Genomic DNA, 26,445 nt, shown 5'->3' with positions numbered 1-26,445 from the left:
TGGATAGGGACTAGCCTGTCATAGGTATTCAATAATGTTTGCACAAAGAGTGAATGAAAGAATGTTCAAGATGGCATTCTTTCATCTACATTCTTTCATCTGGGTCAAAAGCACAGGGCAAGAAGTGTCCTTGTAGGAACTAATTATGCAATGCTATTAGAATTATACTAGTAATAGTACAGTCAACAAGGTATGACTGAAAGTGTAGTACAAAGAGAAACAGGGGCCGAGGAGAGGATAAAGGGATATTTCTATAGAAATCATTTTGTGATTGGGATTTGAATTAGAATTTGGTTGTGTTAAAATACTGCTTTCCAAATGAATCCCCTTGGTGACTGACTATAGTTCTAAGAGCTTTGATATAATGGGTAACTGTTAACTGATAGTTCAAATGAACTCTGAACAAGTGATGGGCAGCCTGTAACTTTAGTAAGCTGGCTTATGCTGGAAGTGACCCTCAGTCTGAATCTGACTCATGAACCATGATAGCATTTGGGTCTCTCACCAAGCCACCCATTATCATAAGATTTGCCATCAGAGCAGAAGATTTAATGAGGAATTAACATGCAATGAAACAATATCATTAAGCAAGTAATGAAAGTCCTCTTACCCCAATCTCCTTGAGGTTCATCCCAAAAGCAAAATAAGAAACTGGCATTGCAAATCTAAATGCCAATCTTTAACCCATATTATATCACAAGTATCTGTATTTAGATATAATCAGCTAGCAGGGAAAATGTTGTATATCTTGTCTGGTATTTACGCATTAGGTTGGACAGATGAAACTGCCATTTTTATAGGTCAAAAGCTAATATTTCCAGTTCACATGGCTCGACCTAATAAAAGAAGTAACAAGGAATTCCCTGGCAGTCCAGTGGTTACGACTCTGCTCTCACTGCCAAGGGCCCAGGTTCATTCCCTGGTCAGGCAACTAAGATCTCATAAGCTGCACAGTGCAGCCAACATTTTTTTAAATTGAAAAAAAAAAAAAAAAGTAAATAAAGATGAAGCTGAGGATGAAAGGAAAACCTTAAAAAAGAGAAGAGAAAACAGACCAGAATGTGCCTCCAAAGTCTTAAATTTTAAAAATGCTAACAATAGGTTACATAATCCTCAGATTACGTTGTGTCTGGATCTTTTGTCATTGTTTTTGTTCGTGCGGTCTCTGATGCGTTGAGGAGGGTCTGCTGGCAGCACCCTCAGCTCCCTGTGACGGTACAGACCAGTGAAGATAGAGATGTTCCTGATTCATTTGCCAGGGTGCTCAGTCCTGTGTGACTCTTCTGTGACCCCCAAGGACTGCAGCCCACCCGGCTTCTCTGTCCATGGGATTTCCCAGGCAAGAATGCTAGAGTGGGTTGCCATGTCCTTCTCCAAGGGATCTTCCCAACCCAGGATCAAACCCACATCTCATGCATTAGTAGCCAGATTCTTTATCACTGAGCCACCAGGGAAGCCCTAGTTTGCCAGGTGCAAAGAGCCAAATTCCCAATGATTTCTGGGCCTGCGATAAGAGCAGCCCCCAACACAACAGGCTGATGAGCACACAGCCACATGCTCAGTCAGCCCATCTCACTGTCACGATACAGTCGTAGATAATCTCAAAACAATTAAGTATCATTTTTCCCAGACACTAATCCTAAGGTCACGTGTGTTACTGAAATCATACCAGACCCGCTACTCAGCCCACGTACACTTATGCCTTCTGAAACAGAAAATAAACTGACTGTATGTTGGGTAAAGGCATAACCAAGTAAAAACACATTATTTACATTATGCTTGTTCTGAAAACTCTAGCCATCTGCCATAATATGCACAAGCATAAGCACTGCTACCATGTTAATGGCACGTACAAAAATAAACTTTTACGGGAACTCAAGCATTTCAAGAATGCCAGCAAATGGAAAGGCAGAAGATCGTCACACAAAGTAATAGGAGCTGGCATTCGCTGGGTGTTTATTTGGTGCCATTTAATACTTGAGACACCCGTGTCGGGCAGATATACTTGGCTCGGGTTTGGAGGCACAAAGAGATGAAAAAACCTGCAGAGCTAATAGGTGGCAGAGCTGGGATCTGAACCCAAAGTCTGACTCATGTCTGTGAGTTTAACCAGCCCCCTCGCCTGCCCACGCTGGGCAAATGCCTGGCCTTCCCCAGGCCAGAGCCTCCTTCCTGCCTAACTCTGTTTAAAGATGATGATCTTAAGGGCTCACAGCAAACACATGGCTCAAACTTTGGCCCTTCTCCCAGGGAGAAGGCTGGGGATAGAGGGTGGTGTGGAATAAATGACAAGAAGTCATCTAAGCCGTGGTTCTTGGTCAGCTTACGTCCAATGAGAACAAAGCTCACATTTCTCACAGAGTTTGTTACACGTCATTTCAACAGACTGATTTTATCTCTGGTCTCACCATAAACTACAGGTCTACAGAATCATTACTTCTGCTCTTCTAAAGAGAATTTTAATATGTCTCTATTGTACTATCATTTCAGTTGCAAAATCACTTCTGTTAAAACTGAGGAATATTTCTTCTTCCCACCCAGCCAAATAAAAAGGAAATTTATAGAAGGTATCCATAAAAGTCTGAATAGTTATCTCAAGACCTCAAGTATGCATTAAAAGACCAGAATCAATAAAAGCTATTTAGCAAGATTTAGAAAAGTGTTAATATTTTTGTGGGGGGCGGGCACAGTGTAACACAGCATGGCATAAACATGCTGTCCCAAGGCTACAGGGTACAAAAGCCCTCTGGCAAATTAAGGCTAGGTCAAACTTTTCTTCTTTCTCCTGGTCAAATCAGAAGTCAAACAAGTTGAGTAAAGCTCTTCTGTTCATGAAATAAAGATCCAAAGTGGACATCCAACCATCCTGTATTTAAGCCTAGCAAGTATAAGCGTCAAAGTTATAATAAGCAGAACCATTTTCTAGCCACAAATCAAAACTTAACTGCCAGTTAGAATCCTTTCAAGCTAAAATCCATAAAGTTTAGAAAAAACAAATCCTCTAGGAAAAGAGACTAAAAGAAAAATATTAATACCATTAAAAGCAAACAATAACAACTAACATTTAGAAATGTAAGTTATTTTTATGCTTGGAATTTATTATTTCAAGGTAGGTAGGTTTAGTCACTAAATCGTGTCCAACTCTTGTGACCCCATAGACTGTAGCCTGCCAGGCTCCTCTGTCCATGAGATTTCCCAGGCAAAAATATTGGAGCGGGTTGCCATTTCCTTCTCCAGGGGATCTTCCCAACCCAGGGACTGAACCAGGGTCTCCTGCATTGCAGACAGATTCTTTACCAACTGAACCACCATAACTTGAGAGCAAAATGACAGTAGAAAGAAGGTCAAACGTTTTCATAAAGGTACGTTTACTGGACCTATAATGTCAACTCTAAAACTAGGTCTGTTTGAATCTTCAGTTTATGCTTTCAATAAATATTTACTCAAAGTTAGCAAAAATATGAAAATCGTATTCTTTAAAAACACTGGTACTATCTATAGGTGGGAGACAATCCTATAAACTCATCATGTATTGACATTAAAAAAAGGTCTTGTTTGGGAATTGGATTTCCCCAAACAACAAATCTATTAACACTAGTTTCTATTTTCTTTTGATACCTTTGTAATATAAAAACAAAACTAAAATTTCTGATAAATTTTAACTTGTGGACTTTGTCTAGAAGTTCACTCTAATACAAGAAACATATTCAAAATAAGAATCATTTTCATTTTATCAGTTATACTTAAGAATTTTGTTATTTAGCCCTCTTTTAAAAAATCTGGTTCCACCCAGAGTCTTAGAGTCTAAAAGGAGCACCTTGGATTTATAGAAGCCTCTTGGACAAGCAGAAGCATCATTCTGCCCATGGAGAGACACCCCAAGAGCATGACCTCTGTCCTCTGACTGCATTCTGTATTAAGTGATTAAACTGCATTCCGTATTAAGTGGCCCTCTTCTTTGACCATAATAGAAATTAAGGCATTTGCCCCTAAGAACCACTAAAAAAGTTAACTTTGCGGAATGTTCTCCTGGCTTTCAGTACATTATTTTTTAGAAAGTTCTAGACTAGACTAAAGCTAGCTACCTCTTCATGCATAACACCAGACCTGAATGTTCTGGCTGGAAGACAATGACTGTCATTGAGGCAGGTGAAATGACGCTGAAAAATCTCAGTAAAAGCCATCTAGGGGTGAGAGCCAAGTTTATGGTTTATAATTTTAGAAAGCCCCCAAAAGATTTAACAGTTTTGTATCAGGCCAACACTATGGGGATATTTTAGTTGTGACCTTGAAAGTCCTTAATCAAGGAAACACTTAAAATAGTGCTTTGTAAAAAGTGAAAGAAATGACCACTTGATGCTGTGTCTCCATTACCCGAAATCTGGACACAGTTCAGCCACATGGCTCCCCAGTTTCCGGGCAAAGCTATACTCAGAAATGGAATGAAAGGCTACGCGGAGATGCACATACGGATGTAAGGTATTATTATAACACCACAGCGATAACATAGCTCTCTCCTTGCACAAATATTTCCCAACTCTAAATTCCCCCAAATGTAAAATGTTATCAATTATGAAACGATGACTTGCTTTATAAAATAACTCACTTCACAAAACATTTCATCAGAATTGCTTCATCCTCATAAGGAACTCCAACTTCAAAAAAATAATTCCAAGTTTTTCCGGAACACAGTTTATATGAAGTAAAACAATTAAACAGGACTAAAATAGATGCTTGCAATGGACTCTAAGAGCTCTGTGCTTTATTTTTCTTGCTGGTGCTTTAATATTTCTGTATACATTGTATTTTTTAAAATAAGCTGAATAGCATCATAATCAAATAATTGACAATTAGAAATTTTTTTGAAAAGAGATTTCACTGCAAGAATTTCAGGCACAGAACACCAAACTCTTAGCTACCAATTTTGTAAAAACAAACACTATGATTTACTAAAATGTATGCCTTGAGTAAAAAACTTGAAATCCCAGAAAGACAGAGAGCACAAATTCCTTTAAACATTTTCTTAATCAGAAGGCAAACTGAACCTCAACGCAGAAAGCTGAAAGCTTAAAATGAGAACTCTTACAACCTTCCTCCTGCAGGAGGTAAAGGAAAACACAAGTTACTAAAATAAAATGAAAAATACTAAAATACACGTTCAGATGTTTAACAAGGGATCCCGTTAAGTTCTCAACCAGAAACTCTTTCTAAAAACTCTGACACTCACAACAGAAGTTTGTTATTAATGAATAACAGCAGAGAACAGATTCCCCTCTGGCAAAGAGAAAGCTATTTTTCACTTCCCCTGGTAACTATCTTTAGTACTTTATACTCTTGGAAACCAAGAATGTACATATGGCTTTATTGTGAAACAACATGCAATTATCGACTGCCAGTTCTGGGGGTGGGGGAACCTATGAATCAACGCAAATGAAATCTTAAAGCACGACAGGCATCAATATAGGCATTGAGGTCTGGTGACAAAGACCTTATGATCTCTGAAACTTTCACGGCCTGGGCATTCCTGACCAGGGCCAGTGAGCTATTTACATCTCAGTATAAGCCCTGGCCCTTGCACAAAAGATAATCAAAGCCCTGAACCCAAGGCGGTTAGAATAGTACACAGTGGGAATTATCTGAAATTAATTACTCACTATCAGGCAAATGGAGCATCAGTGAGAAGCAGTATTTTGGATGGAGTTTCTTGCTGAGTCTCCAGGAAAACACAAGACAGACTAAAGTCAGGGTAAGAGGGGCGAGTGTCACACACGTCGGGATTACCATCCAGTACAAGCAAACTTCGGTGCCAGTGGTGGTTGGGTACAGACAGTAATGAATGGTGTGACTGAACACGGGTGTGGGTTGTTCACACAGGGACAGCTAGCAAAGTACGTGGGGTAGACAGCCTTTCTTCAGAAAACTCTCTCCACTGCTGAATAGACTGTCTTCATTCGCCAACATCTTTCAGTAACAGAGGCCAGCCATTCTGTTTTTTTGTTTGTTTTTGGCCATGCCACAGGGCATGGGGGAATCTTAGTTCCCCGACCAGGGATGGAACGTGTGACTCCTGCATTGGGAGCCTTAAGTCTTAACCACTGGACCGCCAGGAACATCCCAGGACTGTAAGTCATTCTAGAGCTTCTGGGAAATTGTGCTGAAAGTGGAGGGAGCATATGGTATCGTTGGCCCTCTGTCCAACTGGGAAAGGCTGAGCATATTTTTGAGCCGTCTATGAAGAAACAGTTTGCTGAGGAAATGATAACTAAGTGTGTGCATGAATCTCTGGGAGCAGGAGTGAGGGGGTTTTAACTTCTGCAACCCAGGGGAAACACTACGGGGGCAGAGTCTCCCTTTTCACCTTTGCAACCTGAATCCCTAGCACAAAGTCTGGCACATAGCAAGTGCTCCACAGATGTCACCGAAATGAACAAACGCGCTAGAGAGTACCCATTTAAGAAGTACCCATTTCATTCTGACAGCTGATATCAAGGTGATGGTTGTGATTTACCCTCTGAAAGGGGCTCAACAAACCAATACTTAATATAATGCTTCCTCAGCAACTTGTTTTATAGTAACTTTTTCCTAAATGAGACAAGCCTCTCTCCTTGCCATCTAACTATGTGAGGTTCTACCACTGGCCTGTTTCTCTGAATGGATAAAATCTTATATCCTCTCCCTTGATGCAGATGCTATTAATCAGGACAGTATCCAGTGAGACGGACACTAAAGGACCCACTATGGATGACTGGGGCTTTGTGTTCTCTCTCCTCCGAGTTGGGTCTGAATCACAGACTCCTGAGTTATGGTATTTATTTATTCTTCATGATTCTTTGGATTCATGATTTACATTTATATTATGTTAGTCTTTAGAACTAGAGAATAAGAGACCCCAAAAAATGCATTGAAAACCATAGATATGGTTCCTTTGATGACCTCATAGTCCTAGGACATGCTGCTGACTAGCATATGACACATTTATTATTATAAATGGTAAAGTCTCAGAACCTTGCACACAACACCATACCACACAGTGTTTTCAAATGAATAACCCTGTGGGCCTTTTGTTTGTCTATTTGTTTGTTTTAGCTGCAATGGAATCTGGTGCTTGATTTAGGAAATCAGGGACAAGAAGATAGTGGGAGGGTTATATTTACTACAGATATGCCATCATTTGTTACTTAAATGCAAAGAAAGTATAAAGACTGAGTCTGGAGTTGGAAGACATAAAACATGCTCTTAAAAGCAGTCAAGAAGAATGACCACTCAAATACAAGCTTGTGCACTAAATATTTCTCAAATAGGCTATAGGAGCTGAACACTGTGTTAGGCATGCCTTTCTTGCTCAAGGAGCTCATAATTTCAACCTCAAGGAGGTTGATATACAATTAATTCAGATACTCCAGGACACCTGTTAGGTTTTGTGTTGTAAGCTAATTTAACAAATTGCAGAACAGAAAGCTATGAAAATATACTTGAGGATGCTAAAGTTTCAGAAGAGGTGGCAGTTGGACATCACCCTGAAGGAGGCATAGATTTTTACCCGGAAAATATGGAGGAAGACCTTTTAGGAAATGTACAAATTAAAGCAGAGAGCATGAAAATACAAGTTATGATCAGTAATGCATGCAGGCTCCAGTGTGGATGGAGTGGAGGCTGTTAGGGCAAAGGATGAAAGATGGGAGTAGAGAAATTGATTAAAGCCAGATCACATAGGGTCTTGAGTCTGCCAAAAATTTTGAAATTTATCTTATAAAACTGGAAAACCTTCAGCCTTTTGTGCATGCATGCAAGCTCAGTCACTCAGTTGTGTCTGACTTTTTGTGACTCGGCGGACTGTAGCCTGCCAGGCTGCTCTGTCCATGGAATTTTTCAGGCAAAAATACTGGAATGGGTTGCCACTTCCTCCTCCAGGGGTTCTTCCCGACCCAGGGATCGCATCCATGTCTCCTGCGTTGGCAGGCAGATTCTCTACCATTGCACCACCTGGGAAGCTCCTCAGCCTTTTGTGAAACATAGGAATGTAAGAAAAGGCGTATATTTTGGAAAGATGACTGGCTGTATGGAGCATTAACGAGAGGAAACAAGAGACTGAAAACATGGAGAAGAGTTGTTTCCAAAATTTAAGGAAGAAATGTGCTAATGAACAAAATCATTGTGTAACAGATGAAAAAAAGCGAACTCCCTTCATTTTCATGTCATGAAGTTTGAGGATCACACCACGAAATGTCTGTCTGAAACTCTGGAACTCTAATTCCTATGATCTTGGTGGAACTCTTGGGAAGGAGTGTTTTGGTCATTTTAAAATGAATAGTAAACGGCATCAAAACTGGAAGAGAAGAAATGAAATCGCCTCTGTTCTTGGGTGACATGGTCTTACATGTAGAAAACACTAGATTACACACATGTACACACACACTCTACTGGAGATAATAAATTCCACAAAGTCGCAGAGTACAAAATTAATGTATGAAAGTCAGTTCCATCTTTATATACTGATAATAAACATTTTGAAAAGGAAATTAATGTTATCATATGTAAAAATAACAATAAGAATAAAATACTTAAATTTAACCAAGGAGGCAAGACTTTAATACTGAAAACCACAAAACAATGCTTAAAGACCAAAAAGATGTAAATAAATGGAAGGATAGCCTGTTTCATGGATTGGAAGACTTCATATTGTTAAGATGACAATACTACCCAAATTGATCTACAGATCCAATGCAATTCCTATCAAAATCTCATGGTTCTTTTTGCAGAAATAGAAAAATCCAGCCTAAAACTCTTATGGAATCTCAAGGGATTTTAATATCTAAGACAGTCTGAAAAAGAGCCAAGTTGGAAGGCTTACATATCCCAATTTCAAACCTTTCTATAAAGCTACATTAATCAAAAAGGACAGACATATGAACCAATGAATAAAATAAGAGAACTGAGAAATAAACCCTTACATATATGGTCAATTAATTTTCAAAAAAGGTACTAAAACCATTCAATGAAGAAAGGACAGTCTTTTCAACAAATGGTTCTGGGAAAACAAGGAATCTAGCCACAAAACAATGAAGTTGGATGCATATGTTCTATCATATACCAACAATAACTTAAAATGGGTCATAGACCTAAACTTAAGAGCTAAAACTGTAAACTCTTAAAAGAAAATACAGGAGGAGGGAGGTGGGAGGGGGATTCAGGATGGGGAACACGTGTACGCCCATGGTGGATTCATGTTGATGTATGGCAAAACCAATACAATATTGTAAAGTAATTAGCCTCCAATTAAAATAAATAAATTTAAATTAAAAAAATACAGGAGAAAATCTTCACCACAACTATTTGGCAATGATTTCTTGGATATGATACCAAAAGCAAATGCAAATTAGATTTCAAAATTTAAAACTTTAATACCTCAAAGGACATTATCAAGACAGTAAAAAGGTGGGACTTCCCTGGTGGTCTGCATGAGTTAGGTCCCTGGTCAGGGAACTAAGATCCCACATGCCACAAGGCATGGCCAACAAAAAAGAGTGAAAAGGCAATTCATATAATGGGCAAGAATATTTACAAGTCATGTACCATATAAGGGATTAATATTCAGAATATATAAAGAACTCTTACAACTCAACAACCAATAGAACAAAAACACAATTAAAGAATGGGCAAATAAGTTGGTAAACACTTCTATAAAGAATATATGAAAATGGTCAAGCACATAAAAATGGATGCTTAAACATTAGAGAAACCAAATCTTAGACCCTAGAGAAATCAAATCTAAACCACAATGAGACATCATCCTATACTCATTCGGAATGGCTAGGCAGGGGAATCAAAAGTGTTAGTGAGGAAGCAGAGAAATTAGAACTTCCATGTAGCTGTCAAGAACGTGAAATGGTTTAGCTGCTGCGGAAAACTGAACAGCATCGCCTCAAAAAGTTAAACAGAGAAATTAAACAAAAATGGTATCCATGTGCAGTGGAATATTGTTCATCCATAGAAAGGAATGACGTTCTGGTACAGTTGTAATAGGGATGAGTCTAGAAAACATGGGGCTAAGTGAAATAAACCAGACACAGAGGACAATGATTGTATGAGTTCACTTCTATAGGCACTTTATAAGTACCTAGGCTAGTCATATTCATAGAGACAGGAAGTAAAATGGGGTTGCCAGGAGTTTGGAGAAGGTGGAGCAAGAATGGAGTTATTGTTTAAGGGCTATGGAACATCTGTGTTGGATAATGAAAAAGTTCAGGAAGTGGGTTGAGGAGATGGTTGTACAGCAAAGTGTATGTATCTAGTGCTACTGAACTGAACATTTAAAATGCTTATAATGGTAACTTTTAAGTTGTACTTGACCATAATAAAGCAACCAAACTAACCAGCATTAACAGTACTATTCCAACTGCAGGTTATCAGGGAAAGAAAAGAATAACACCTCAGAAGAGATGCCTCTTTTTAGATCCAGGTGGGAGGTAGTAATTGCAAAAAGAAGCCCAAAGGCTGAAATGGTGGAGGCTGTCCCTTTTTAGTAGAACCGGTTAAGATGCTCAAAGAGACAGTAAACTTACATTGCAGTTTGATGAGCCATCAAATGTTGGGTAAGAACCATCTGGCCAGTCGGCAGGGTCCAAGGCAGTGGACTGCCGGTGCTGGGCCTCGTACTCCTTCAGCTGCAACAAGAGAAAATGGAAGACTGAAACGGAAATAATGGCCCAGACTGTCTACCAAGTAGCAGAAAGAATACTCTGGGCACCATCTTCACACCCCTGTTGGTGACCAAATGCCAGCCAAAGACAAAAGTCCCCAAACAGAAAGAAGATACAAGCCCTGTCTTGAAGGTTTGCATCTAAATCAAACCAAGAGACACAACGGACTCATTGTATTCTGTATTCCAAAAAGAACCTTGATTTTCCTTCTTCAACACCCTCCAACATCAAGACTCATCTTTCTCAGTTTAATTGGAAGTCTGATAACAGAAATTGTCTGTAGTCTGGCCTCTGGATTACCTCTCCTTGTAGAACATGCAAGGTGTAGACTTGGGATATTTTAGTAAAACAGAGGTGGAAGCCAGAAAGTGATTTTCAAAAACTGCTTTCTTGTCCTGACTGCCTCGAATTCAGTTCAATGTTATCATCTAACAAATGTTATAGGATTTATTTGGGATTCTCTGGATGAGAGAACAATATATTTTGAATATGTTCAGAGACATTTAATGTTTGACAAATGAGGTATTACAGAAAATTAACCAATGTAACCTAGCAGAAGTAGATGAATGTGCTTTCTGAATGGCAATGTGAGAAGTTCCAGGTACTTGCCTAAAAACAGGTAGAAATTTAGCTATCTGCATGATACAATTAAGTTGTCGCTGCATTAAAATTCTGTTATAAAGCAGTTTTTAGATACAAATTTAGGACGTTGATAAAATCACGGTCCATGAATCAAGACACCAAAAAACAGAAACAATATGACCTAACAGCCCAGGAGATGATATCAGGACTGTCCTTTACCACTGGAGCTATGTGGATGTAGCAAAGCCATTCTACTAGAAAAAAGGCAAGCTTCCAAAGCCTTATTTCCATTTTGAAATTTTTCTCTGTGCACACTTGTGACAGGAAATGGACTGGGTAAGGCAGACAATATTAACAAGTAAGGGTTCCCAAATAGCTTAACCTCCCTGTGCTTCAGTTCCTTCACATGGAAAACGTGATGACAATAAACTGTCTCACAGGACTATTATTAGAAAAAGTAAGATAACACAGCAAGCTTAACACACTGCACCCTTTGCAATAGACTTATTATGACGGTATTATCGAGCTTCCCTGGTGACTCAGATGGGAAAGAATCGTCTGCCAATGCTGGAGATGTGGGTTCAATCCCTGGGTTGGGAAGATCTCCTGGAGAATGGAATGGCTAGCCATTCCAGTATTCCTGCCTGGAGAATTCCGTGGACAGAGGAACTTGGCAGACTACAGTCCATGGGGCCACAAAGAGTCAGACACAACTAAGTGACTAACATACACACTTTATTATCACCCTTGTGGTTTCAGGTAAAAGAGAGCTCAAAGTTCACATCAATTCTAGACATCTGAACTTCTGCTTATTCAGGCACTTAATATTATTTTAATCTTTGTAGTATATTAGGGGGATTGATATGCTCTAATCTCTATAAGACACTTAAGTGACATACTAGCATGCTCTTCCTTTCCAGAAGTGCATTATTCTTCCTGTATGAGCAAAACAGCTGCCTTCTGAAAAGGGGGATTATCATCTGCTTTTCAGGGTCCCTGCCGTACTTTACTCAAATTAGCCCCAAGTTCCCTGAGGCACTAAATAAGCAGTTCATCTTTAGGAAAACAAAACGAAGTCCTCCCCAGTTAATCATAAACAGACAACATTTTTCTTTTGCTATCTGTCCATTTCCATCATTTATCTTGAAGCCTAAGAGTACATGTGCTTCTTCTTTCTTTAAAAAAAAAAAAAAAAATTCATTTGTTGGTTTCATGGCTTGTGGGATCTTAGTTCCCCAATCAGGGATTGAACTCAGGCCCTTGGCAGTGAGTGCATAGAGTCATAACTACTGGACCACCGAGGAATTTCCCATGTGCTTCTGATAAACATTCAGATTTGTGCTCTATCTAAATTTACCTTGATTTTTAACTTCCTAACTTAAAAAAAAAACAAGATCTTTAACATTTTACAATGAAAAAAGCCTGGCTATTATTTACCTAGTTACTCTTTTATAATCCACTCTGCTCCCAAAGACGATTGATGATGTTCATTTGACAAACGTGTGTATTTTAAAGCAAAGTTATGGAGCTTTACTTTAATTCTGGGAGTTTTTAAATAATGGCATTTTAAAGTGTGTGTGTGAGCATGTGTTGGTGTCTGTCTATCCATCTGTCTATCTCAGGAGGAACTCTACCTTCACATCCCTTTTTCCCCAGTCTCGTAGTTTTCTCATACTTGAAGTCTATGACATGATGCTTAGAGGGATGGCCATCTTATCCTACGGTAAAGACTTTCATGGTGAGCAATTCTAAAATGTTCCCAATCTTACAAGTGCTTATTATAAAGAACATTTATATTGAATCCAAGTCTCCTCCAGCTGCAATCTTCATTCATTTCCTTTTATTCTCTCCTCAGTAGAGACGAAAACAAAACTCTCTTCAGTACATCCTAAAGATGGACTTTTAATAATCCTTCATATACTTGAAGACAGTGAATAAGTTCTTTGCTGCTTCTTTTCTGAGATAAATCCTTTCCAATTTCAGCCCACGAGACCTATTTTTAAAAAAACCCTCAATCACTTTGTTGCTCTCCTATGGCCTCTCTTCATGAGCCTTTAGCTGCCCACATTCCTATGATTGATGTGCAAGAGCTGCTACAAGGAAATGATTCAATAATATATGTGGGTTCTCAGCTCATAATCTCATGCTCTGGTATACTAGATGCCCAGACTCCCTTTTAGAAAAGAAAAAGAAAAAAACCTGTTCTTCAATTTCCCAGTTACCATAGATATGGACTCAGGCATATACCCTTCTCAGGAGAACTATCCATGGTCAACAGTTTGAAGGAACTGTTCAGTTAAAAAAAATTACAAAAATCGTTAAGTTAAGCTGCTGTCTTTTTAAATCACATACTGTTTACACAGAGTTAATTCATAAACTTCATTCTCTTTAAATGCTTTTGCAACTTACAGTGGTGTTTCACATATTAGTTCCTTGCAGCCTTTTTCATTTTTATCTTTGTATTGATAACTGGCGGAGAAGACAATGGCACCCCACTCCAGTACTCTTGCTGGAAAATCCCATGGATGGAGGAGCCTGGTGGGCTGCAGTCCATGGGGTCACTAAGAGTTGGACACGACTAAGCGACTTCACTTCCACTTTTCACTTTCATGCATTGGAGAAGGAAATGGCAACTCACTCCAGTGTTCTTGCCTGGAGAATCCCAGGGACAGGGGAGCCTGGTGGGCTGCCATCTCTGGGGTCACACAGAGTTGGACACGACTGAAGTGACTTAGCAGCAGCATTGATAACTGGGTTTTTGGGAAAGTGAATCATGGACATATTCTTCACAGAGGGTAAATACTCATCAATCAGATCAAATCCATATAAACAAAGCACCATGGGCCAAATTGTATTCATTTGAACATAGGCAAAATTTTCCCCAATATGGTGCTAGTGGTAAAGTCTCCTGCCAATGCAGGAGACTAAGAGATATGGGTTCAACCCCTGGCTGGGGAAGATCCCCTGGAGGAGGGCATGACAAGCCACTCCAGTAATCTTACCTGGAGAATCCCATGGACAGAGGAGCCTGGCAGACTACTGTCCATGGGGTCACAAAGAGTTGGACACGACTGAGTGACTAACACTTCCACTTTCACTTTCAAAGTTGCCCCGATACAGGAACACTGGGTGATACACCCAGCCCAGATGAGAGAAAACCTTCTCACCTGATGCTGGGCTGTCTTGTCACAACTAACGTCTAGACATTCTACCTAGGGGTCTGTTTTTGCCCCTAACCTTCCAATTACTTACTTAAATTCATTAACATTACAAAAATACATTGCACAACAACAATTACATCGAGCAACAAGTCGGGACACAAGTTATTAGATTCCTCCTAACAAATCAGAGAAAAATTACACCTTCTTAGTAAGTCAAGACCAACACTAGAAATTCCTCCCAGGGGCCACATCACCATCTTGCACACACAGTCTCAGAATTGAATTCCTCGAACTGTAACTAGGCTGTGCAATATTATCTAAAGAGTGGTAAAATGATCACAGTACATTAATTATACTGCGCATTGAACTGTGTCTGAATAGCAGCATGCAGACTTATGATAAAAATAATCTGAATCGTTGAAATATATATCAAAGTACACTAGTGTTTAAGGAACCCTGAACTGTGTTCCATGTGCCCCAAGGGCTGTGCAGGTCAGTGCCCTGAATACCACAGATATTTACTAGCTAGTTTATATAAACTTTTAAGGGGCGTAACTTTAGAAAATTCAAATATAAAAAATGAATTGGAGGAGCTAATTATTAACATTATTTTCCAAGGTCCTCCTTAGCTACACTGAATGTGAAACACATAAAAATTTTTAAATGCAAATATTTTAACCTCTTGCAGAATGGCTTATGGATCAGACAACTCTCTGAAACAGATTACAATAATTCTTTAGTAACAGAAAAGCATTAAATACCTATGGGTCTTTTAGTCTCTGACTGACAGTGGAAGAGACACATGTATGACATCAGGAAAGACCATTCTTACCACGGTCATTTTAGGAGGTCTAACTTTTTTTTTCATCTTTATTTTTATTTATTTGGCTGCATAGAGTCCCAGTTGTGGCACGTGGGAACCAGTTCCCTGACCAGGGATCGAACCCAGCACCCCTGCATCAGGAGCACAGAGTCTTAGCCACTGGACCACCAGGGAATTCCCAGAGGTCTAACTCTTGATGTTTCTTTTATACAGTGATCAAATAAACTTAGACCCTTGAGCTGATCATAAGCTAAAGGAGGCAGATCCTTGGTTTTTCTTGTTTTGTCTCTGGCTGAAAGGAAGCCCATCCAGATGCTAGTAGCCAAGAATGCATCTTGCCTTGCTAAGAGCCGGCCAACAAGGTCCCCTGCTATTTCATCATCTGTCAAAGGACACCCACCTTTGTGTGTGAAATCTAATAAAGTTTGGAGAAAGTTATCAATTTTTTCTTTAATCTGTTTCTGGATTGCCTTATAGAAAACATTCTTGATATCTTGATGGGCTCTGTCCTATAGGCAAAGGCAGCCAGCCTGGCAACAGCCAGGCTCCAGGGCTAAAACCTCCATCCACGTCCACACAGCTGTGCCACCTTTACATGGAGTTGACTCCTGGTTTGACTCCATGCAAACAATGGCTAGCTGATAAAGGTATCAGCTAAGAAAGAGCATCTAATTTTTTTTCCTCCCCAACTTTGAAACTATTCTTTTGTTTCCTTTTCAATTATAGAAACGTGCCTCTTCAAGTTGACCGTGTTAACTTTTGACTGTGTTAACTAAGTTGATGCTTTAAACATTTTCTTCTGTTCCAAGAAAACTGAGTTTGATGCATCCTATGCAACTCTCTTTGGCATTGCCCCTCTTCGGGATTGGAATGAAAGCTGACCTTTCCCAGTCCTGTGGCCACTGCTGAGTTTTCCAAATTTGCTGGCATATTGAGGGCAGCACTTTCACAGCATCATCTTTCAGGATTTGAAACAGCTAAACTGGAATTCCATCACCTCCACTAGCCTTGTTCGTAGTGATACTTTCTAAGGCCCATTTGACTTCACATTCCAGGATGTCTGGCTCTAGATGAGTGATCACACCATCGTGATTATCTTGGTCATGAAGATCTTTCTTGTACAGTTCTTCTGTGTATTCTTGCCACCTCTTCTTAGTATCTTCTGCTTCTGTTAGGTCCATACCATTTCTGTCCTTTATCATGCCCATCTCTGCATGAAATGTTCCCTTGGTGCCTCTAATTTTCTTGAAGAGATCCCTAGTCTTTCCCATTCTGTTGTTTTCCTCTATTTCTTTGCATTGATTGCTGAGGAAGCCTTTCTTATCTCTTCTTGCCATTCTTTGGAACTCTGCATTCAGATGCTTGTATCTTTCCTTTTCTCCTTTGCTTTTCGCTTCTCTTCTTTACACAGCTATTTGTAAGGCCTCCTCAGACAGCCATTTTTCTTTTTTGCATTTCTTTTCCGTGGGGATGGTCTTGATCCCTGTCTCCTGTACAATGTCACAAACCTCCGTCCATAGTTCGTCAGGCACTCTATCTATCAGATCTAGTCCCTTAAATCTATTTCTCACTTCCACTGTATAATCATAAGGGATTTGATTTAGGTCATACCTGAATGGTCTAGTGGTTTTCTCTACTTTCTTCAAATTAAGTCTGAATTTGGCAATAAGGAGCTCATGATCTGAGCCACAGTCAGCTCCTGGTCTTGTTTTTGTTGACTGTATAGAGCTTCTCCATTTGGCTACAAAGAATATAATCAATCTGATTTCAGTGTTGACCATCTGGTGATGTCAGCAATGTGTGAACCGTGAACTTCCAGATGTTCAAGCTGGTTTTAGAAAAGGCAGAAGAACCAAAGATCAAATTGCCAACATCCGCTGGATCATCGAGAAAGCAAGAGAGTTCCAGAAAAACATCTATTTCTGCTTTATTGACTATGTCAAAGCCTTTGACTGTGTGGATCACAATAAACTGTGGAAAATTCTGAAAGAGATGGGAATACCAGACCACCTAACCTGCCTCTTGAGAAATCTGTATGCAGGTCAGGAAGCAACAGTTAGAACTGTAACAGACTGGTTCCAAATAGGAAAAGGAGTCCATCAAGGCTGTATATTGTCACCCTGCTTATTTAACATATGCAGAGTACATCATGAGAAACGCTGGGTTGGAAGAAGCACAAGCTGGAATCAAGATTGCCGGGAGAAATATCAATCACCTCAGATATGCAGATGACACCACCCTTATGGCAGAAAGTGAAAAGGAACTAAAAAGCCTCTTGATGAAAGTGAAAGAGAAGAGTGAAAAAGTTGGCTTAAAACTCAACATTCAGAAAACAAAGATCATGGTATCTGGTCCCATCACTTCATGGGAAATAGATGGGGAAACAGTGGAAACAGTGTCCGACTTTATTTTTTGGGGCTCCAAAATCACTGGCAGATGGTGACTGCAGCCATGAAATTAAAAGACGCTTACTCCTTGGAAGAAAAGTTATGACCAACCTAAATAGCAAAGGTCCGTCTAGTCAAGGCTATGGTTTTTCCTGTGGTCATGTATGGATGTGAGAGTTGGACTGTGAAGAAGGCTGAGCACCGAAGAATTGAGGCTTTTGAACTGTGGTGTTGGAAAAGACTCTTGAGAGTCCCTTGGACTGCAAGGAGACCCAACCAGTCCATTCTGAGGTAATTCAGCCCTGGGATTTCTTTGGAAGGAATGATGCTGAAGCTGAAACTCCAGTACTTTGGCCACCTCATGGGAAGAGTTGACTCATTGGAAAAGACTCTGATGCTGGGAGGGATTGGGGGCTGGAGGAGGGATGGGGAGCAGGAGGAGAAGGGGACGACAGAGGATGAGATGGCTGGATGGCATCACCGACTTGATGGATGTGAGTCTGAGTGAACTCCGGGAGATGGTGATGAACAGGGAGGCCTGGCATGCTGCAACTCATGGGGTCGCAAAGAGTCGGACATGACTGAGCAACGGAACTGAACTGAACTGATGCAACTCTCTTGCCAAACACAGACGCTGTCAGGATGAATGCAGACAGCTTCTGCATTCAGAGGTTCCGTTTTATGATTACAGTAGCCATGTAACAGCATCACTCCCCAGAAAGTAAGTACACATCTTGCCCATCATGGTACAATTAATATAGGTGTGTGTTTCTCACATGCATTTTCCAGGAATTCAACTGGACTTTTTCCAAGTGCTATGACACGCTCAAGGAATGGTACTGGAGAGAAGATGTATGGTGGACGTATTGCCCCAGCTAGGTTGGGTGGCTAAAGGTGGGGTGGGGCAGTGGGAGACCAGACTGAAGGTGAAGGGCAGGCGAAGGTGATCAGCAGCATGGACAGGATGTCACTTGTCCCCTTCTTCATCATTGCCCCAGCACACCTTCAGCCCACCAGGGATGCTGGCGGTTGAGCTCACCCCTGCTCCTCTTCAATAGAGTGAAAGAAGCCGGCAGGCGGGCATCTGGTAGTAACCTTAGACCTCAGGTCTCTTACGACAGGTCCCACCTCCCACTGCCCTCAAGCGTTTTTTTCCCCCAGCATTGTCTCAGCAACATATTAAAGGGTTTTTTAAATTACTGATGTGTACAGTTGGGTATTCTATAAATTTAGTTGGGTTTTCCTGATGGCTCAGCATAAAAAAATCTGCCTGCCAATGCACGCAACCCAGGTTCAAATCCTGGGTCAGGAAGATTTTCTGGAGAGGGAAATGGCAACTCACTCCAGTATTCTTGCCTGGAGAATCCCATGAACAGAGGAGCCTGGCAGACTACAGTCCATGGGGTCGCAAGAGTTGGACACGACTTAAGTGACTAAACCACCTCTCAGTATGTTTGTCACTATTTCAAGGTTTCATACCTTCAAGATTCTGAGGTAAAGTCATACCTCATTCAATGATTCCTTAGTGACTTGAAATTCTAAATCTGCCTACTTTATGACTTGTCTACGGTATGAACCAAGTATTCAAAGTAAAAGTGAAGAATTAATCAGTCAGTTAGTTGGGCAACAAAGTAGGAAATCTCTTAGGAATTGCTATCTTGATATTATCAGTGCTATTCCAGTGTCCTAAAGGCTTCTTTTAATGCCTAATTTAACTCAGAGCAATAATAATAATAATAATAATAAACAAACAAACACAATAAACTATAATTTATATCTACTTAGAAATGAAAGCAAGCAAAAGTTTAAGGTTTACAGATAAAGCTTGCCTTTTTATTCAAAGCTTAATTTATTGAAGGCTTCTTTTAGAACTAGTGTTTAGAATGGTTGCATTTAACTTTTCCTTGGTGTTTACTGAGTAATCTATCATTATCAGTCTGTCCATTTACCCTTCGATGCCCCTGTCCTAGTCTCTTTGAGCTGCTATAACCAATCACCATAGACAGGGTGGCTTATAAACAACAGAAATTTCTCATAGTTCTGGAGGCTGGGAAGCCCAAGATCAAGGAGGTGGCAGATTTAGTGTCTGATGATGCCTAACTTCCTGGTTCACAGACAGCATGTGTCCTCACACAGGGGAAGGGGGTAAAGGAGCTCCCTGTGGCCTCTTTTATAAGCTCACTAATCCCATTCATAAGGGCTCCACTCTGAAGAGCTAATTACCTTCCAAAGGTCTCATCTCCAAATTAGGACTTAATATATAAATCTGGGGGGATGGGGGGAGGACAAAAACATTTAGTCTATAGCCATCCCTCAACATTTTTCAATGTAAGGCAGTCAGGTGCTCACAAATGTAAACCAAACATGCGCACTCTTACCCGAGCAAGCGCTTCTTCGATGGTGATCATCTTTTCCTTGACCATCATCATCAACTGAATCCGTTCCTCATCACTCATTGTTATCTCGCTTGCAACGTAACCCACATCTTCTCCTAGAGATCGAAGAAGAAAAACAATAAGAATGAGAAAGATAATAGCCAGCCTTGACTGTGTGTCATCTAGGACTAAAGGATGTGATTCAGGACCCTGTTCTTCATGGAGCCACAAGAGAAGGAATGGGCTGCATTTGGGGAAGCCAGTGAACCCATCTCATTGGAAAACAAGCTACAAGAACATATGGAAGTTACCATGGAAACAAATCCTTCAGAAGGATCAGAGTTTTTATGACAGAGAGTATAGTGGAGGAGTTTTAGAAGAAGACTAACAGGGAGTCTGGAGTGACCGCTCAGGCAGAGACCCAATTTAAAGATACAGTTAGAGGGGACAAGCACTCCAGGGCTCCTTCAGCCTCTCTGTGTCCTTCCATTTCAAACATTAACAAGAAGAAAATGTTTGTATGGAAGATGGGAAGAGAATCCTCTTCTAAGACAGAGAACTTGAAGGTCACACGTCTGCTGCAGAAGAAAGCTCACAGCCTGGCAAAAGCCTGTGAAGTGTGTTGGTCACTCAGTCGTGTCCAGCTCCTTGTATCCCTGTGGACGGTAGCCCACCAAACTTCTCTTTCCATGGAATTCTCCAAGCAAGAATACAGGAGTGGGTAAAAGCCTGTTTTTATAAAACAGTTTGACTGGTGTTCTTCAGGGGACATGCACAAGTAAATATAATCACAGGCGTGAAATAGTTTCAGTTCATTAGAAGGAAGGTACTCTCTATGTGGATATCTGCAAGTGCCACTGCCATAAATACGTTTCCACCCTGTGAGGGGAACTCAACTTCCAGTTTGGAACTGAAGGCAGCCAGAACTGCAGAGGGAAAGAGAATTCCTCGATTAGCATCCTTTGGCAGAGTCTTCCTGAAAAGCGAACATAGCCATCTGCTCTCAATACGAGAGTCATGTTGGCGGAGGTGCCTCTGATCAGCGCGTGGGGAGGTTATGTCAGGTGCAGATGCGCTATCACATGTAGCTGGAGTTCTTACCCCTCACCTTTCTCCTCCACCACATCTTTCCCACACACACATCACCACCATCAGTGTTGTCAGGATGCTGGACTACGGACTAAACGAGTCTGGCTGCAGACTTGTGGGAATGCATCGCGGTCAGGACCTACCTTGGAATTTATGTTCCCCTGTGTTTCCTTATCTCATTTCCATTTGGTAATCAATCAGTCCAGAAACACCGCTCAAGTTCCCTTCGCCACTCGGTCCCTTGTGCGAGAAGAGTGATGGTGTGTGCCAGGTGAGGGGAGAGAGAGCCTTGGCGGTGATTCATTTTACTATCTGCAACGCCTCCAGTGGTGGAGGGAGTTGCTTGGGTTTAAAAAGAAATCCACGTGAGCCGATGAACTGTTGGCTTCCTCCCTCCATCTCTCTCTTCTTTCTAAATAAGACTTTGTTAGAATCCGGGGTTTACTTTGAATCTCAAGTGATGCTGGGTGTGTCCCAAAAAGGAGAAACTGGGAATGTTTAAGAATAACTCCCTTAGAGCAAGATGACTTAAATAAGCCCACTGACGACTGCCAAGGAACCCAGGTGTGCCCCCTGGCATACAGGCTGCCCGTGTTTCTTGTTTCCGTGTGTATGAATAACTGTGCATTCTGCACAGAGTAGGACCCTGAGATTTCGTGAAAGAAAAGAAGTCGGGCCAGCGGTGAGCAACTAAAAATGCTCATTTAATGATAACCTTATCCAGCCAGACTGGAATCTGGAAGTAGCTTTGTTTCCCCTCCCTGTCTGAATGCTGGAGAAACATAAATTATATAACTGGGCCTCAAAGGGATGACATATTTACTTACTATATAAACAACAACAAAAGACACAGCCAAGAGGAGGGCAGGACTCCCTTCACAAAGCAGCCCGGGCAAATTCCCATGATGTCAGCCCATTAGACAGAGTTTCCAGGGGCAACAGCCCCATAACTGTCCCTGCCACAGAAAAGCATCAGAGTTCAGAAGACTGCAAAGGCCCCAAGTGGCAGGGCAGGGGGGAGGGTCCAAAACTAACAAATGCTAAGACTTTCTAGACCCTTTTAGGGCCGATCTTGGCCAGGAAAGATCTCCCTGAGGTTGATGTGATTGAGAAAAGGAAAGATTTGGTCTCTGCTGTCAGATCTATGAAAAGAAAGGGCTGCGAACTCTTTCCGTTTTGTTTTCTTTGATTTAAAAAAAAAAAGAAAAGAAAAGAAAAAAAGAGAACCCACTGGGATGAAATCTTAAAGTAATGATAGGAATGTCAGAAAAGCTGAACAGTTTATGGGCACACGCAATGACTTATTCTAACTTACAGCATCCGTTTAGATTAGCAGCCCAAACGTCTTAACATTTTAGAGCTGAAAGGACCTACTGTCCGCCAGCTGTGTTACAGTACCTTTTGAAGTCTGTCTCATTATTCCTTTCTGATTCTTTCGGAAGTTCTGCCAGAAATACTTATTTTTCTTCTTCCAATCTCCCTTTCCTTTAAAAAAAGAAAAAAAAAAAGGCACAAGCAATAAATTCATTAATAACCAAAGTAACCTCTTCCTTACAATTCAAAGCTTGTCAGAATACTTTGATTTCACAAAAAAGACAGTTTTTCTCTTTCAGTTTTGTGAAAAGACTTAGAAATGCCTATAAAGTTGTTTAAAAGAAATGCAAATTTCCTAAGAGCAAGAAATGGTACAATGGAGTTAAGATGAGAAATAAAGAAACATCCAAAAAAAAAAAAAAAAAAAGCAGCCAAAACACGCATACTTATACTCACTTTGATGTCTGTTTAACTACTGTGTCTAATTCTGCCTTGTCTTGTGGTATAGTTTTCCCCCTTTGGTCTCAGCCACAGTGATTTCAGCTGAACCACAAATAGGATGCTTTAAAAAGTGAACTTTGTTTTGTTGTTATTTCTGTTGTTGATCTACCCTCGATTTTTTTTTGTTGTTGTTATCCCAGCTTTGTGAAGAGAACAGAATGGTTGGTGTGTGCTTGGCACCCTGCTGAGTCGGGCTGGTTTCACAGGTCTGTGGGGCTGACCCACCCTTTTCCTTACAGTGTGGAATTGGTGTGGGTCTAGCTATGACATAGGTGGGGTGTGAGTCCCACCTCTCTGATACCCAGGTTACCTGGTGACCTACCTACAGCTCACCCAGGGCACCATGATGAGAAAAGCAAACTGCCACCCTGCTGTGACATCTCTCAACTCGACACGCACGCCCCCCCCACACACACACCCCTCCATCTTTCCCAGATGGTTCTGTGTGACTTTGATGTGAAACACAAATTCACTGCCATGGCTAAACACTTTTCCTGTCTGGTCAGCCTGTGATACTCAGGAACACCTAATACCTTTTAAAAAGCAAGAGGAGAGGGGTCAAGTGAGGAAAAGGAAAGAACAGGGTGGCCCTTTATTCTTTAAATATCAAATGAAGCAGCGGCAGCCCTATCTCTTCTCAGGGACGGGCACACCGGAAGCTGCGGCTTCGTCACCTGTTTGGGGTCCGGTTGCTCCACGGCCACTGGAAACAGGGCCCCGTGGAGTGATGCACTGTTGGCTCTCACGGTCTAGACTGGTGGTGCCAGGCAGTGTAGCATGAAGCAGACCCGTGGAAACCCCACGCCTGGGGCTCCCGTGCTAAGGGCATCATTTGTCAAAGCAGGATACCCTTACTACATTCTGACAACCCCCAGGACCACAGGAGGGAAACCAGAGCCCGCTGGCCTGAGGCTGCCTCTGTTCTCAGCATCTGGAAGGTGCCTGCTGCCTTTGGGCTAAACACAACAGCAAGCATCAGCCATGAAAGGTGGCAGCAGAAACGGGATTAGTAATACCTCTCTCTCGGGCAATCTCGGAATAGGATTTTTTTCTTGTAAGCTATGCTTCCCTGATGGCTCAGCTGGTAAATAATTTGCCTGCAGTGCAGGAGACTTGGGTTCCCAGAGAAGGGAACAGCTACCTACTCCAGTATTCTGGTCTGGAGAATTCCATGGACTGTATAGTCCATGGGGTCATAAAGAGCTGGACACAGCTGAGTCCATTTGGTGGATGAGAAAACCGAGGCTTAGAGAGACAAGCGACTTGCCCAAGGTCATAACTAGGCAGCTGGTAGAGTCGTGATTCAAATCCAAACCAAGGCCTGACTTCAGCACTTATGCTCCTAATTATGACGAGTTTGCCAGACTTTCTTGGAGCAAAACAGAATAAAATGACAAAATTCAGAAAAGTCGATTTTATAACCAAGGAAATAAACTATAGAACACCTAAATTGTGCATAATCTTTCATTCAAAAGTTCCAAATTGAAGGATTTACCCTAAAGACTGGAGAAGGAAATGGCAACCCACTCCAGTGTTCTTGCCTGGGAAATCCCATGGACAGAGGAGCCTGGTGGGCTACAGACCATGGGGTCACAAAGAGTGGGACTTGACTGAACAACTGAGCACGCACCCTAAAGATATGATCATGGGTAGGCTCAAGGATTTTCAGGGGCAGCAGCACTTCCCTGTGATCGAGAAAAAATTGCAAACAACTTACATGCCCAGCAAAGAAGAGACTGGCTGTCTGAATTATGGCACATTCAACATGATAGATTACTATGCAGACTTCAGAATTTTACTGTAAAAAGTACTCAATCATGTAGGTACATGCTCAGGATACATTCAGTTGTAGAATATGATCCAAATTATGCTTTTAAAAACCCACATAGACACAGAAAATAAGGGGAAAGCTGTCAAAATCTTAACAATGTTTATTTCTGGATGGAAGGGTTCTTTGCAGGTTTTGTGTGTTCACATATTTATATGGTCTATAAAGCATCAAAAGGAAATAATTCATTAGCAACGATTAAACCAAGAAAAGTGGTACTGACCTACAGAGCTGTCTTCCGAGTTTGACTTATGGAGAGGATTCCTACGAAAGAAAAACAAGTGTGATTATCAAGGAACCTTACCTTCATGTGAGACCTGAAGACCCTCCTAACTAGTGAGACCCAGCATCAATCAGCTTAGCGGAGCCAGGGAAATTTCTACAGAACATTAACCAACAGCTTTTCCCAGCCATCTGCTGCCTTTCTAGAAACATGCTAATGCGCCACTTGTCAACACTAATTAAAGATTCACTCCAGGGTACGACCTATATTAAATGAAGGGAATGGACTTGACTGGGTGATCATTCTACATGCTAAGTTATTTCCATTAAGAGGTCCTTCAGGGACTTCCTTGGTGGTCCAGTGGTTACGAATCCAATTGCAAGGGAGGGGACGCGGGTTCAATCCTTGGTCAGGGAACTAAGACCCCACATGCGACGGAGCAACTAGGCCCACACCTGAGCACCACAACTACCGAGTCACAACAAAGATCCCCACCTGCCACAACTGAGACCTCACGAGTCAAATAAATAAATACATAAATACTTTTTTAAAAAAAGTCTTTCATATAAATGGGAAAGAGAAGAACAATGAGAACACAGACCCAGCAGGTGGGTAGTAATGAGAAGATAGTCTCAGTATATGAGTAAGGTGGTCATCTGGAGGAGAAGTCAGGAGGGCGCAGAGGTTCAAGGACGACAAGCCGCAGGAGACTGGAAGCCCCAGGTAGGGGGCGGCCAGGATGGAGCTCCTCTGTCCCTTGCTGCCATCTGGCAAGCTTGCTACCTGTCTCACTAGACCTTCCAAAGTGCAAAGTGAAGGCAAATAACTCAATGTTTTTAAAAATGGGTCCAAGTTCATTAATACATGTCTGGGCATCCGATTTGGCCCATATCCTCCCCTCCCCAGGCTGCCAGTGTGTGAACCTGAAATGTGAACTCGGCCCCGGACCAGGTGATTAAACCTTTCTCGAGAAAATACACAGACAGGTGCCAACTTAAAGAAAGATGGCAGGAGAACTAACGAAAGTTCACACTGTTTTTTTTAAAAGGGGAAGAGCCGAGGTGGAGCAGCATCTTCCACCAGGTGGGTCCAGAGTGAGAGGTAAGCACAGTGTCCCTGAGTTTGCTGAGCAGGAAAGGCAGGAAGAAGGAACTTGCGTCAGAACACAAGCAGGGGAGCTCAGAGGATGTACACCAGAATCTCCACTGCACCTATATCCACCCAGGGTGGAGTGCGGAGGCGGCATCCGGTGAAATACTCTTTAGTGTGAGAAGGGCAGAGTTCCACGGAAACAGTCAGGAAGAGAAGAATTGTGTTGGCCCCAAAGTTCACCCGAGTTATTCTGTAATATCTTACAGAAGAACCTGAGTGAACTTTTTGCCCAATGCAATATCCAGAAAAGAACCTATAGAATTTAAGTTGACCAGACAGGGGCTGGGGTCTTCCTCTCATGCAGAGCCAC

General features: G+C 41.4%; 1 protein-coding gene across 1 annotated transcript in view; it reads right to left on the bottom strand.

Moving 5' to 3' along the window:
- The window catches only part of SASH1 (SAM and SH3 domain containing 1), a 194,869-nt gene that overhangs the window by 52,527 nt on the left and 115,897 nt on the right, over window positions 1-26,445 (bottom strand). Inside the window, exons 5-8 of the mRNA XM_052645491.1 lie at window positions 24,984-25,024; window positions 22,516-22,602; window positions 20,032-20,144; window positions 10,563-10,664 (exon numbers count right to left, since the gene is read on the bottom strand). Of these exons, the coding sequence (XP_052501451.1) occupies window positions 10,563-10,664; window positions 20,032-20,144; window positions 22,516-22,602; window positions 24,984-25,024 (343 nt within the window). The remainder of the gene's footprint in view (window positions 1-10,562; window positions 10,665-20,031; window positions 20,145-22,515; window positions 22,603-24,983; window positions 25,025-26,445) is intronic.

This window comes from Budorcas taxicolor, chromosome 9 (genome assembly GCF_023091745.1).
Source record: "Budorcas taxicolor isolate Tak-1 chromosome 9, Takin1.1, whole genome shotgun sequence".
NCBI lineage: Eukaryota > Metazoa > Chordata > Mammalia > Artiodactyla > Bovidae > Budorcas > Budorcas taxicolor.
This window is presented reverse-complemented; position numbering and strand designations above follow the sequence as displayed.